Below are 13,263 nucleotides of genomic sequence, written 5' to 3'. Positions count from 1 at the left end.
TTTGAACCCTGGTCATCATTCAGTGCTCAAATCATTATACCTTACTGGCTGTCATACCAGCCCCAATTTAAAGAAGAAGAAGAAGTAAAATCAGAATTGGTCAGACATCCACATTTGATTTTGGCTGTGGGTGGATGGGCGAAAACAAAGAAAGTGATAGTATGCCTTATTTCCAGGCCTCCAGGTATAGAAACTAGCCTCTTTTTTGCATATTACATATATATTGGGGGGAAAGGCTAGTTTTCATATATTCCATATTCCATTTATTATTATGGCAGGCAATCTGAGAGTAGACCAAACATTCCTCTTTGATATAAATAGATCTTATTTGTACTAATCATACATTTTTAGTCTGATATGTTAAGAAATGTTACTCTGGTTGTTGCTTTTTAAGAATGGGTGACGTTACCTTTACTGTAATGCCAAACGTCAGGCTGTGCCTGCAGCCACCTCCAGCTGTGCTGGATTGGGGTCACGTCAAACGCATGCCACGGCCCTGATCTCACCTTTGCAGGTCACAAAAAGGAGCTGGAAAAGGGCACAATAGCCGTGGTGCCCTAGTTTTAAGGTGCTCCTTTGGCTCTGTGTTACGTAAACGCAGCGGCAGAGGAGCACTGAGACACTGCACGCTGTGTGGAGTGGCACACAGCATCACGCCACCATGGGGGGTCAGCGTATGCGTCGTATGGACGCCATGCCCCGACTCCGCCCCCAGGCTGGCCTTAATACACAGCTCCTATGTTTTGTGGTTGTAGCTTTATTGCTACAATTTTAGTCTTCTGTTAGAATTGCCTTTGGTATGTTTTATACAACTGTGAACCTCACTGAAATATCCTCATGTAGAAAAGTGAAGAAGTGAGGTACCTGCCAAATTCCACTTCACAGTACTTTACAAATCTTCAAGCAGCAGATTCCATTGTGCCTAGATAACTGCCATGCTAAATAGCTTCAGGCAAAGGAGGACAAATCAATCTATCCTTTTCACATATATTCCTTCATAAATCTCTTCTTTCATTTCTGCATTGATCTGTGGCAGTCCTTAAAAATCTATGCCAATAAACACATTCAAATAAGTACTTAGATAATATTTTTAACTTAATATACTTTGTTATAATGTAAACAGCTGAGAACTGTATTACAAGTAAAAATTCTCATTGACTCAGGGGCTTGACAGGCCACCCCTTTTCATGCTGGATAGGGGCTGCAGCAACTATATGCTATGGCCTGGATCTCTCATTTCCACAGCACGATAAGGAGCCGCAAAAAGCGGCACTTTTTTGTGCACTGCAAAGGGCACCATAGCTGCTGGTGCATGGCTTTTCTGTGCTTGTTTGGTACTGCATCATGGAGATGCAACGCCAGAGGAGCACATGATGCCATGCACCATGTGGAGCGGCGCGTGGTGTCACGCTGGTCTGGGGTTGGAGATGGGGCATGCGTCATGTGGACGCCATGCCCCGACTCCGCTCCCAGGCTGGTCATAAGTGCCATTCTGTCAAGCCCCTAAGTTCCAAGTAGATCTGATCTATTTGTATGCAAATCTGTGAAGACTGAATTCCTCAAGCATCCTTGCTTTGAAGAGGCACATAGAGACACACAGAGAGATATTGGTCAAAATCCTGTTGGGGAGTTACATATTTATAACCTGGAGTTACATATTCATAACTGTGTTGTATTCAGTTCCTATGTATTTCCCTAGTTTAAGGGACATATGTTGTTGTTGTCAACTGCCCACAAGTTGTGGTGAGATTTTTTTTAAGCACTCAGAACACTAGACTTGTCCATATCTTTGGCAGATGGAGAAGATGATGAAGGTGATGAGAATATGCCTGATGGTGGATCCGGCAGTCTCCCCACAGGCGGTCCAAGTGGCACACGTGAAACTCAGCTTACTCGGCGTATTTCCAAAGGAAAGAAAAACCGGAGGGTGCTTTCTAATAAACCTCAAGACTTTCAGGTTGGACAGTTCTTGGAGACCACATACTATGTGATACCTTTGAATGCATGATAAGTTTAATTCTGTGCCATTTTTGAGGATAAACTAATCCTGCAATCCCATGTATAGCTTACCTATGAATACAATCATACTTACTTCTGAATACCACTTGTGCTGTAAATGTCAGTGAGAAAAACGGATGAAAAGTAAACATATTTATCTTTCAGTTCAGAAATCTCCAGATCTTTCAGAAGCTCTTATTCAAATCTTGGAAGTTTCTTTTCCCTGATGTAATATCTTTGGCTTGAGCCCATACTAACAAAGGAGTGGTAGGAATAAGTGTCAGGCCTTCAGTGCAAAGGCTGGAAAGGCTTGCTTCTGCTAAATACCTAGACAATATTGGATAAGCTACAATGCTAAAGTGTACATGCAGTGTTCTCTAAACTGGGATGAGCAACTTGTGATCCTCCAGATGTTGTTGGATTGTAGATACTATCCTCATTCTCATATTTATTTATACCCCGCAGTTTGTCCAGGATTGGAACTCAAGGTGGCTGGCTAGGGCAAACCAACAACAACTGGAGAGCCACAAGATGGTGGTTACCTTTGCTTTAAATATGTGCACTGTCATTTAGTGCAGGGGTAAGGACTATGTAGTCTTCCAGATGTTGCCAAAATGCAACTCCCATAATCTCCCACCATTTATCATACTAGATAGGACTGATGGGAATTGTAGCAGAACAGCTTTGGGAGTGGCAAACATTTTCCACTCCTGATGTAGTGACTTGTGTGTATGAAGGAACGTTGCACTTACCTGCAGGGTTTCTCCACCGTGTTTAAGAAGGTGTTCCTTATGTTCTGAAATGAAGTTCCTACTAATGCATGTACTTTTTTGATAATAAGCAATGAAAGGACAATGTGAGCAGCTCCATTTGTTTTTGGGAACTAGTGGAATTTAGGATTCTGCCTGTTAGAACTAGAGGTTCTTGTGAATTTACTGAACTCCATACACTGGTCCCTGTGTGGATGGCTAGTTAATTCTATCAGGAAAACATTTTGTAAATGAATGGGAATTGCAGCTTTCCAGATGTTATTGAACTGCAAATCCAGCATACTTCACTATGTGGCTATGGCATCTAGGGCTGCTGGGAACTGGAGTTCAAGAGCATCTAGAGGGCTCTATGATTCCTATGACTGGATTATATGAGAAAAACCATCCATTCAGTGGGAAACAAAAGAAAACATAACTGGTCTAACATCTGTAATTCTCTGTTTCTCACTCCCTCTATGTCTTTCCTGTCTCTGCCAGATTCGTGTTAGGGTCATTGAAGGCCGTCAGTTGAGTGGGAATAATATAAAGCCTGTTGTGAAAGTACATGTTTGTGGCCAGACACACAGAACAAGAATCAAAAGAGGGAACAATCCCTTTTTTGATGAGGTAAGTTTGGTGCACATTTTGCAAGTCTTCTAGCTGACAGGCATATTTTTTTTAAAAACACAACACCCTTAAATAGAAATGTAAAGGTATTTTAATTATAAAAGTCCATTTCTGCCTTTTTAAAAAGACACTGAGGTGGCTAAATTATCTAACTAAAATTACTAAAAAGTCTTCTATATGAAGATATGGGAAAATCCAAGGGATAAACAACACACTCATTAAATATTTCAAATTTTGTTTTTGCTTCTAAGGAAGCACGCAAGGCATGATGACTAGACTGGAACTACCACTGTGGAGGTATAGAGGAGGTTTAGATCTCATCTAACCATAATAGTAGGGAGAACCCACTATTGGCAGATATAGCGGGGGAAAGACCCTTATTTGTGTTCAATAGTCCCAGTCCAAATTATGTCCCTATGTGCTTGTTTGGAGTTTAAAAAAAAGAAAAGGAGATTCAGCTTCACATTACAATTTTAATGCAGTACATAGAGTAGTCTGAATTGCAGCTATGGGCCCTGCAATCCGGATCACGCTCACAGCAGGAGGGCAGAGGTTTGAAGCCCCCTCCTTTTGCTAGGTTCCTAATTTAGTTCATAATTCCCGTGCTTACTTTAGAGTTAAAACAATAGGAACACACATAATAATATAATAATAATATAAAACTTTAATTTATATTTCGCTTTTTGTTACCACAATCAAAGCAGTGTACAACTTTTAATAAAAATACATTATATACAATTCCCACCCACCCCCTTAAAAAAGGATTAAACAATTCTGTGCATTAAAATTACAAATGAGCAACTTGTAATTTGGCTCTTTGTGTGTGATATGAATATTTTATTATCATAAATAATGCTTGGTTGTGAACAATTTTCTGAGTTGATTGGGAAAACTGTTGATGAACAGAGGGGTGGGTGGGTAGATAGACAAAGCCCATGAGCTTCTGGGAAAATAGGGGAATCTATATAAGACAAAGAAATAAGATTGGATTTAACATATCTAAGCTATTCTTTCCCCTTATCTTAACAGATATTTTTCTACAACGTCCACATGACCCCTTCAGATCTCTTTGATGAAATAATAAGCATTCGGGTGAGAAAAACGAATGGTATTCATTATAACCTGCCTCAGTTTTGTTGAGTACAAGTCAAACATTTTTCTCTTTCTTTCATTTGATTATAGGTTTATGACTCTTATTCTTTACGGGCTGACAGTCTAATGGGGGAATTTAAAGTAAGTGCACTTGATATTCCATCACACATTAATGCTTTAGAGCATTTTAGTGCTCTTGCTACCCAGTTACCAGGGGCCCTTTCACATTACAAAATTGTAGTTCTATAATTTCACATTTATTTATTTATTTATTTATTTATTGGATTTATATCCTGCTTTTTCCCCAAATGGGGTTCAAGGTGGCTTAAAACTTTAACTGTGATGGATGCCTCCTCTGGAATTTTAGTATTTGCAGATTAAGGAGTGGATTTCAGAATTCTCAGTCAGAGAGCTTTAGTGCTTCTCCAAACCCCAGAGTTCCATAAGATGTACCCAATGCAGTTAAAGTGTAATTACATTGTTATAATTGTGCAATGTGAAACAGCCCTAGGGCTATAACAGAGTAGTCACACCCGTTTCCCACAGAACAAGGCACTATAATTCCACACAAAAGATAGTTGCCCCAGTGCCCACTCATCATGGAAAATAGGGTGTGCAAAGTGATTCATTTTAGATAGCTGTACCTATCCTTTCTCACATAGCTTGGGGAAATTACATTTAGAATAGAATAGAATAGAAGTTTATTGTTAATAGCTAAAAGCCATCACAATATAAAATAGATCCAAACAGTAAATACAAAAACAGTATTAAAAAAACCAAGGCATAAAAACCGCAAATAAAACAACATGGTAAAATTAGTATGAGAGACCCATCAACCAAAAAACAATAATACATCATAAATGATAAAATAAAAACATAAAACTAGAATTACATTTTTTAACTCTGTTTCCCAGAATTCCCAGCCAACATGCCACCAAGTAGCATGACCAGTTGCAGTCCAAAAAGTAACTTCTCCAAGTTCTGAGCTTCCTTTCCACCAAAAACAATAACAAATTGCAATTTCTGATTTCATTGTAGGGTAATAGCTTTTCATCAGGGTGCTCATGATCACCCATATCTACTTTACTAGTCCTGACACTATTTTGTTATCCTCTAAAAGGTCTTGAGTGTTATTTTGGGATATTTGGTGCAGAATGGAGGGAAGCAATAAGATGGATACTGCAAAAGTAGGAAAGTGAAGTCAGCTGTAAATAGAGAAAGATTCTATTTTTATACCCTATCACTTTACAATAAATCATACTCAGAGCATGTAAATAAAAATATAAAACTGCAACAACCAAAATGAAAACACAAGAGTAAAAAAACCCCAGGATAATTAAATAAACAGAAATGAACAATAAACTAAAGACTTATCATATTATCATTGGTTTTAACAGCCACTTAAAATAAGGAAAAATGTGTGTTATTTCAGTTACTCAAGCTTAGATTTTGTTAGGTAGGGACAATAAAATTGTGTGAACGCAAGCAAATCACAAAAACAATATGTATGTCATGGGACAGCAATGCATTATATTTTTGTACTTTATGGGAAAAGGAAACCAGTACCTCCTTCTGCAAGGCACCCGCTATGGCATGCAACAGTTTGGGGTTGCCAAGTGCATCTCTGTCCCTGGCTACCATTTTTTCTTGGGGGCGGTAACTATATTATTATTATTATTATTATTATTATTATTATATTTATATCACGCTTTCCCCCCAAAACTTGGACTTAACGCAGCCTGCAATTTAAAAGCACAGTACAACTAAAAATCTACAAAAGTGACGATAAGAACAGAATTAAACTATTATAATATTAAAACAAATCATGTATTTCAAAATAGAATACAATTAACAAAGACAAAAGCACTTAAAAACCATACACTTTAAAACAGTACAACATCCCCAGGACATTCTTTTAAAACTTTATTTTCAAAAAGCCTCTCTGAACAAAAAGGTCTTAGCCTACCGGCGGAAGGAAAACAAAAAGGGGGCCATTCTGGCCTTCCTGGACAAGGAGTTCCAGAGTCTAGGGACAGCAACCAAGAAGGCCCTCTCTTCCATCCACACCAAGCATGCTTGCGATGGTGGTGGGACTGAGACAAGGGCCTCTCCTGAGGATCTCAGAGCCCAAGCTGATTCATACAGGGAGATACAGTCTGCCAAATAGCCTGGATCTGAGCCATATAGGGCTTTATAGATCATAACCAGCACCTTGAAATGTGTTTGGAAACAAAATGTCAGCCAGTGGAGTTGTTATAATGGGGGCAGTGTGTGGTCTTTGTAACCTGCCCTAGTTAACAGCCTGGCCACAGCTCTTTGGACCAGCTGAAGTTTCCAAACACTCTTCAAAGGCAGCCCCAAGTAGAGCGCATTACATTAATCCAGATGGGATGTAACTAAGGCATGTACCACCGAGGCCAGATCCAGTATCTCAAGGACAGTAACTGGTATTTGTTCCAGTTGCTCTTGAACATCAATGGAGCAGTCTTACATGGGGAATGGAGAATTCCCCTCTTTATGCAGGCTGAAAAGCTGAGGCACATTCCATGACCAGTCAATGGCCAGATAGATGGAACTGCTACCCTTTCTTGTCAGCTACTGTCATGCTCCTTGGAAGCAGTCAGATGTGGGAGCAGCCCCGTCTATCTCTGCCACCTCCCATAAATACTCTGTCAGAGATGTACACTCTTGACAGCATGGTATAGACTTCTGCCACACTGCAGAATTAATACAGTTTGAGACTGCTTTAACTGTCATGACTCCATCCTATGGAATCCTGGGAATATGTGGTTTGTTGTGACAATAGAGCTCTCAGACAGGGAAGACTAAATCAAACCTACATATCCTAGAAGTCTATAGCATTGAACTATGGCACTGTCAAACTGCATTAACTCTGCAGTGTAGATGCAGCTATAGAATCTTGGCCTATTTTTGCTTTTGCTGTTGTTATGATTAGTGCTACTTCAAAGCTTGGTCCCACAGAATTGTAATCTAAAACTTAAACCATTGCACAACACTGCTGTGGCTGTCTGGCCTGTTTACTGAATTATAATTTGTTGCTGCTGGAGAGATGACATTCTAAACTTTTCTTTCAGATCGACATAGGCTATGTCTATGATGAACCTGGTAAGTGAATGTTCTTCAGACACAGTCTCTTGTATGTTCCTACCACACACATAAAATAATTGGTGGTGGTTGTGCGGTAAGAATGTCTCTTGACATTGTGAATTTCAGGAAGATGGTTAAGGCAACTGCATATCCACTCATATAGGAATAAGTCCCACTGAACTCAGTGAAACTTCTTGAGTAGGACCATATTGTCACTTATAAAAATATTCTGATCTGTGGTATGCTAATTAAAAGTATCCATAGGTGTTATTTGCAAGTAACATCACAATTCTGGAGATATATGAATTGGTGCCAATGCAGTTGCAACAACAATCTTTGGAACAGGTCTATTCTGCTAGGCAGCCTTACAAAAACAGTTGTAGTCTCTTAGGGGGAAAAAAAGTATCCATTACATTTCCCCTGCCCTTTTGATTGGGAATGAGGAATATTTGACCCTTGAGGTCATTTAGACTACATCTTCCATACTTATCTTTTCCTATATTGGGAGTTGTAGGCTGCAGCTTCTGGAAGACTAAAAATTCCTCACCAGACAGATAGGTCTGAGATCAGTAGCAGTTGCTCCTCAGCACTACCATCACAACTTCATCTTTTTTTTAAAAGCATACTTTATTTATAAGGGTTAGAATATGATGTGTTGTAACTTTGTTATTGTTTCTTATTTGTTTCAGGTCACTCAGTAATGAGAAAATGGCTACTTCTAAATGACCCTGAAGATACAAATTCAAGTCCTAAAGGGTACTTGAAAGTCAGCATGTTTGTTCTTGGAACAGGAGATGAACCACCAGTAAGTTTAACAAATATTTTTCTTCTAGTAATATGCCTCATTGCTTAGTTCTGGGTTGGGGAACCTTTGGCCTTCCAGATGTTGTGGGACTCTGGCACCCATCAGTCATAGACACTAGGCCCAATGACTGATGGGACATGTAGTCCAAGAATACCTAGAAGACCACAGGTGCTCTGCTCTGGAATTAGTTCATACAGATGACAGTGCTTGAATTTCTTTTAGTAGTAGAAAGAACTAGAATGATTGAAGCTGCTTACTGTATGTTTCTTTTCCCCAGTTCTGCTTGCTCCACTATTTTCCACCCTATTGCCACAGTGCTTATCTTCCATGACCTTCTACATCGCTGCCTTTCCAAGGTACAGCTCCTCTTAACTTTTCCCTGTTTCTGATCTTTCGGGTATAGCTGCTCCTTGCTCATAATGCTGCTTTTCCTTGCTGTTCCCAGATGTTTCATTAAGTCACAAAGAAGACTCAGAACATTTTGTGAAAAAGTACTGGTATTTTATCCCAGTATGTTCTCATAAATGTCCTTTGGGGAAAAATGCACAAAATTATGTGTGTCTGTGTGTGGGTGTGTTGTAATGCGTGGTAAATGTGAGACATCATAGAAATATGTAATTTCACTATCCTTCAGGGTTTTGTAATATATATATATATATATATATATATATATATATATATATAATTTATATACTCCTTAACTGACAGTAGCCTAAGGTGGTTTACAAATGTAAAAATTAAAGTCAATAGACTCACAAATTTTATAATGAAAACAAATTTTATAATACAAGACATTTTGTGGTAAAAAGCCATTTTTAACCAATAAAAACAAACAAGTAAGCCCAAACACATCTGACTGTAGTGTAATGTAAAGTCTGACTTAAAAGGTTGAAGCTTGGAATTCATGAACATTCCAACCTTAAATTTAAAGTATTTTACTGATTAATTATTATGGACATGTTGCAGATATAATGTTAATGACGCTTTAGCTACAGCTGCACCACCTTACCTATATAACAAATATGGAGCTGCCAAGTTATGTATTCATTGACAACTAAAGGTTTCAGAAACAATAATCACTTTTTGAAACTCTGCCTCAGAAGACATTAGAATGTTATTGTTGTTTTTATTATTACTATTTTGGGACACCCTTCACTGGTATACAATTACTGGGAGAAATGGTTGGCTTTGCTCACATTGGAATAATTGTCAAGTGTCAAGTTAACACTACGCTTACATATGTCTTATTTTTGGTCACTATAGAAGATAATAGAGCCAGTATAATGGTTTGAGCATTGGACTATGACTCTGGAGACCACGGTTCAATTCCCGACTGACTATGAAACCCACTGGGTGACCTTGGACAAGTCATATGCTCTCAGCCTCAGTGGTACTACACTTGATCTTAGCCAAAAGGCCGAGAAGCGATTGCAAGTCTGCTCTGAACCAATCTTGCCAAGAAAACCCCATGATAAGTTTGCCCTAGGGTCACCATAAGCTGGAAGTTACTTGAAGGCACATGTCATACATAGAGATGTTCCTTAGAGTCACTGAAGCTCCCTGCATGGCCCTTCATGCCTGCAAGAGAATAGTGAAGGGGATTTGGAAGTGTCTATGTACCTTCAAGTCACCTGTCAACTTAGGGATGACTATTTCATAGGGTTTTCTCAGGCAAAAAATACTCAGAGGTGGTATTGCCAGTTCCTTCCTCTGAAATATAGTCTGTAACTCCTAGTATTTGTTCATGGTCTCCCAAGCACTAACCAGAGCTGACCCTGCTTAGCTGCCATGATCAGATGGGATCGAGTACTTTTAGGGTATATAGGCCACAAATGATTGTATCAGTCACTGATACCTCTGTAAGACCCAGTGAACTTCAGTGGTTGATGTAATTTTGTTGCTTTTGGCCACAGGGCCACGGACAGATGCTTCTTTTCCAAGCGCAAAGAACTGTGGGTGAGGAGATTCAGCATCTCTACAGTAGGTCCAGACAGTGATGGTAAATCACTCTGCATAATGCAGGTCCACTTACAGTATACTGAGTATACTGAGCAATGCAGGATTGCAAGCAATAGTTTAATATGCTGAATCCTCCTCCTCTAAAATAATAATAATACCCAGAAACAAAATAACAAGAGTTGTTAGAGAGGTTTTTCTGTCTTTGCTATTGGTAAAATGATAATATATTCAAATATGTCTTCAACAGGTGGAAAACAGAGAACGAGATAATGAAAATGATGATGTAGAAACTAATCTTTTGCTGCCAGCTGGGATAGTGCTCCGATGGGTCACTTTCGTTCTTAAGATCTACAGAGCAGAAGATATTCCCCAGAGTATAAACATTTTTTTAAAATTTCTGAGTTGTGTTTATTAAAATTGGCAATGCTTATAACTCACTAATCCCAAACTTTTTAAAAGTATACAAAATGGAGGTGGGGGAACCAGCACAGGCCAATGAAGACTGAGCAAACTCTGGAGTGCACTGAATGATGACTGATTGCTGGAGAAAAGTAAATAAATAAAAGGAAAACCAGGGAGGGGGCATGCAGTGAAATCTTGAGTGGAAGCAGTCTGCACTACAATATTTTGTTACAGGGCTCCAGTTTTAGTGCATTGATTAGGTTCCTTAAGTATAGCAATCAACTGCAACATCGTTGTATATTCATAAAGTACAGTATAGACTTTTTAGTGGTCAAAAACAATTGCTTTTATTCTTTTCTCTTTGGTTTCTGTTCAGTGGATGATGCTTTTGCCCAGACAGTCAAGGAAATATTTGGAGCAGAAGCAGACAAGAAAAACCTTGTGGACCCATTTGTAGAAGTTTGTTTTGCTGGGAGAAAGGTATTCTGTGCTAATAGCAGAGATGTATAATTAAGGCTTCAGAAAGGTCTTTGGAACAGAGGGACAGCTCATAGATCCATTTTCCTGTTATGAAGGCTCAACAGATGATTAGGGCAATATACATAACTGAAGATCATCTCTTTCTTAGTTCACTATTAACCTTATAATGGTCATTAACTCTATAATGACTCATTATAATGGAGGCAACAAAAATTTGGTATAAATTGAACAACTGTAATCCATAGAATTACATGTTATACGGACGGAATTTTATAGTATTTATGTTAATAATTTTAGTTTAAAATTTTAACTTTGTATGATGTTTTTTTTTATTGAGATGCCTAATAAAGGTTATGGTATGGTAACTCTATAATGACTCATGTTACAGATCTTGTTCCTATTCCAACATTAACACTATCCTTAAGTGTATAAGGGCTAGGATTTCAAGTTTCTCCATAAGCCAGCTTCAATATCTTAGGTAGTGTGTTTTCTCCCCCCCTTACTTTATTATAATCAGTTCTGTCAGAGTCAACCACTATAAAACAAACAATAACTTTCACTGAGAAACATACAGTCAGGCCTTCATATCAGCGGGTTAGCCATCCACAGATTGGCGCATCTATGGATGGTCCTGCCCCATTATTGTCAGTGGCAGCATATGCACACAGCCACACTGACACAGCCACATGGACATTCACATCCGTTGACGGCAATAGGAATTGAGGTCCTACATTTTTTGATATGGGTGGCGGGGTCCACAACTGAATCCCTGCCAAATATGTAGGGCCAAATGTATCTTATGTGAATTAACTTCCAGCTTAATATGATTACATTAAAATCAAACTCTTGGCAGTTTTTAGCCACTGTTTACTACCTTCTTCTAGATGCACATCTCTGTACCAACTCTTCAGCTATCTCAACTCTTTTCCCCTCTGTTAGTAGAACCACCAACCAGACTAGATCAACTGTCATATCTAAATTCTGCTTTTTAAAACCCCCCACTTACATGAGGCCTCTCCCATCAAACAAGCTGTGTTTCTTCCTGTGCTGTGCATTGTCTGGCAACCAGCTATCAAACTGCACTTCACCCCCCAAAATAGTCAGCTGTTAAAGCCACTTTGTCACGATATAGCTCACTAGAAATGACAGCAATGTTTAGAAAGATAGAGGGCAGTAGGAAGGCAGGAAGATGGTACATAAGATAGATAGACTCAATCAAAGAGCACATGGCCCTAAGTCTGCAGGAACTGAGCAGGGCTGTTGAAAAATATCCTAAACGTAATCTAAAAACATTCATAGAATCCAGTTTTGACTTAGTTAAAACAGCAATCTCAAACTTAGAATGCCATGTGAAACAGCTGCCTGCCAAAAGCTTAAAAGAGACGGGACCAGCCTAACTTGCTAAGCTGGGCTATGCAAAAGATCTTAAATTTCTGGCAGGCTCATATGGGAGGAGTCACTCTTTCAGATATCTTGGTCCCAAGTGGTTTAGGATTTTATAAGTCAACACTAGCACCTTGAATTGAGCTCAGAAACAAATGGGAAGCCAGTACAGTTTTTTCAGGACTCTAAAATGCACACCTGAAACTAGTCTGGCTCCTGCATTTTGCACTAGCTGCATCTTTGGAACACTTTCCAAAGGAAATCTCACCTAGAGTGCATTATAGTAATCTAATCAGGAGATAGCTAAACCATGCACCACTGTGGCTAGATCTGCTTTCCTCAAGAATGGGTGCAACCCCATCCAGAAGATCAGGTTTGTAGCTTTGCAGGGCCCCTGGATTCAGTGCTATGACTCTAAACTTTAGCATAGCCTTCAACATTTCAGAGATAGAAACTGGAGCACATGTGGACAAGCTAACTCTGTGTCCAAACTCTGGTTAGGGCTAGCTATGGATTAATGAAACAAGTAAACTTCAAACCATGTTTAATAGTTCTGCCCCCCGCCCTCTCCACCATACAGTTTTTAAAACTAACTGCAATTCCTGGTTTCAGCATAACATCAAGCCATAGGTAGTTGAACAAGGAACCTCCTCATGGCCT

General features: G+C 39.1%; 1 protein-coding gene across 2 annotated transcripts in view; it reads left to right on the top strand.

Annotated features, from left to right (window-relative positions):
- Window positions 1-13,263, top strand: part of LOC149318677 (myoferlin-like) — a 112,381-nt gene that overhangs the window by 43,887 nt on the left and 55,231 nt on the right. For both annotated transcript variants that reach the window (XM_089510260.1, XM_089510259.1), the window contains exons 6-13: window positions 1,797-1,957; window positions 3,246-3,374; window positions 4,404-4,466; window positions 4,557-4,607; window positions 7,562-7,592; window positions 8,264-8,379; window positions 10,586-10,712; window positions 11,117-11,220. In XM_089510260.1, the coding sequence (XP_089366386.1) occupies window positions 1,797-1,957; window positions 3,246-3,374; window positions 4,404-4,466; window positions 4,557-4,607; window positions 7,562-7,592; window positions 8,264-8,379; window positions 10,586-10,712; window positions 11,117-11,220 (782 nt within the window). The remainder of the gene's footprint in view (window positions 1-1,796; window positions 1,958-3,245; window positions 3,375-4,403; window positions 4,467-4,556; window positions 4,608-7,561; window positions 7,593-8,263; window positions 8,380-10,585; window positions 10,713-11,116; window positions 11,221-13,263) is intronic.

Source organism: Sceloporus occidentalis, unplaced genomic scaffold (genome assembly GCF_023333645.1).
Source record: "Sceloporus occidentalis isolate IW3139 unplaced genomic scaffold, rSceOcc1.0.p SCAF_2, whole genome shotgun sequence".
Classification (NCBI taxonomy): Eukaryota; Metazoa; Chordata; class Lepidosauria; order Squamata; family Phrynosomatidae; genus Sceloporus; species Sceloporus occidentalis.
Note: the sequence above shows the minus strand (reverse complement) of the source record. Positions and strands in the feature narration are given on the sequence as shown.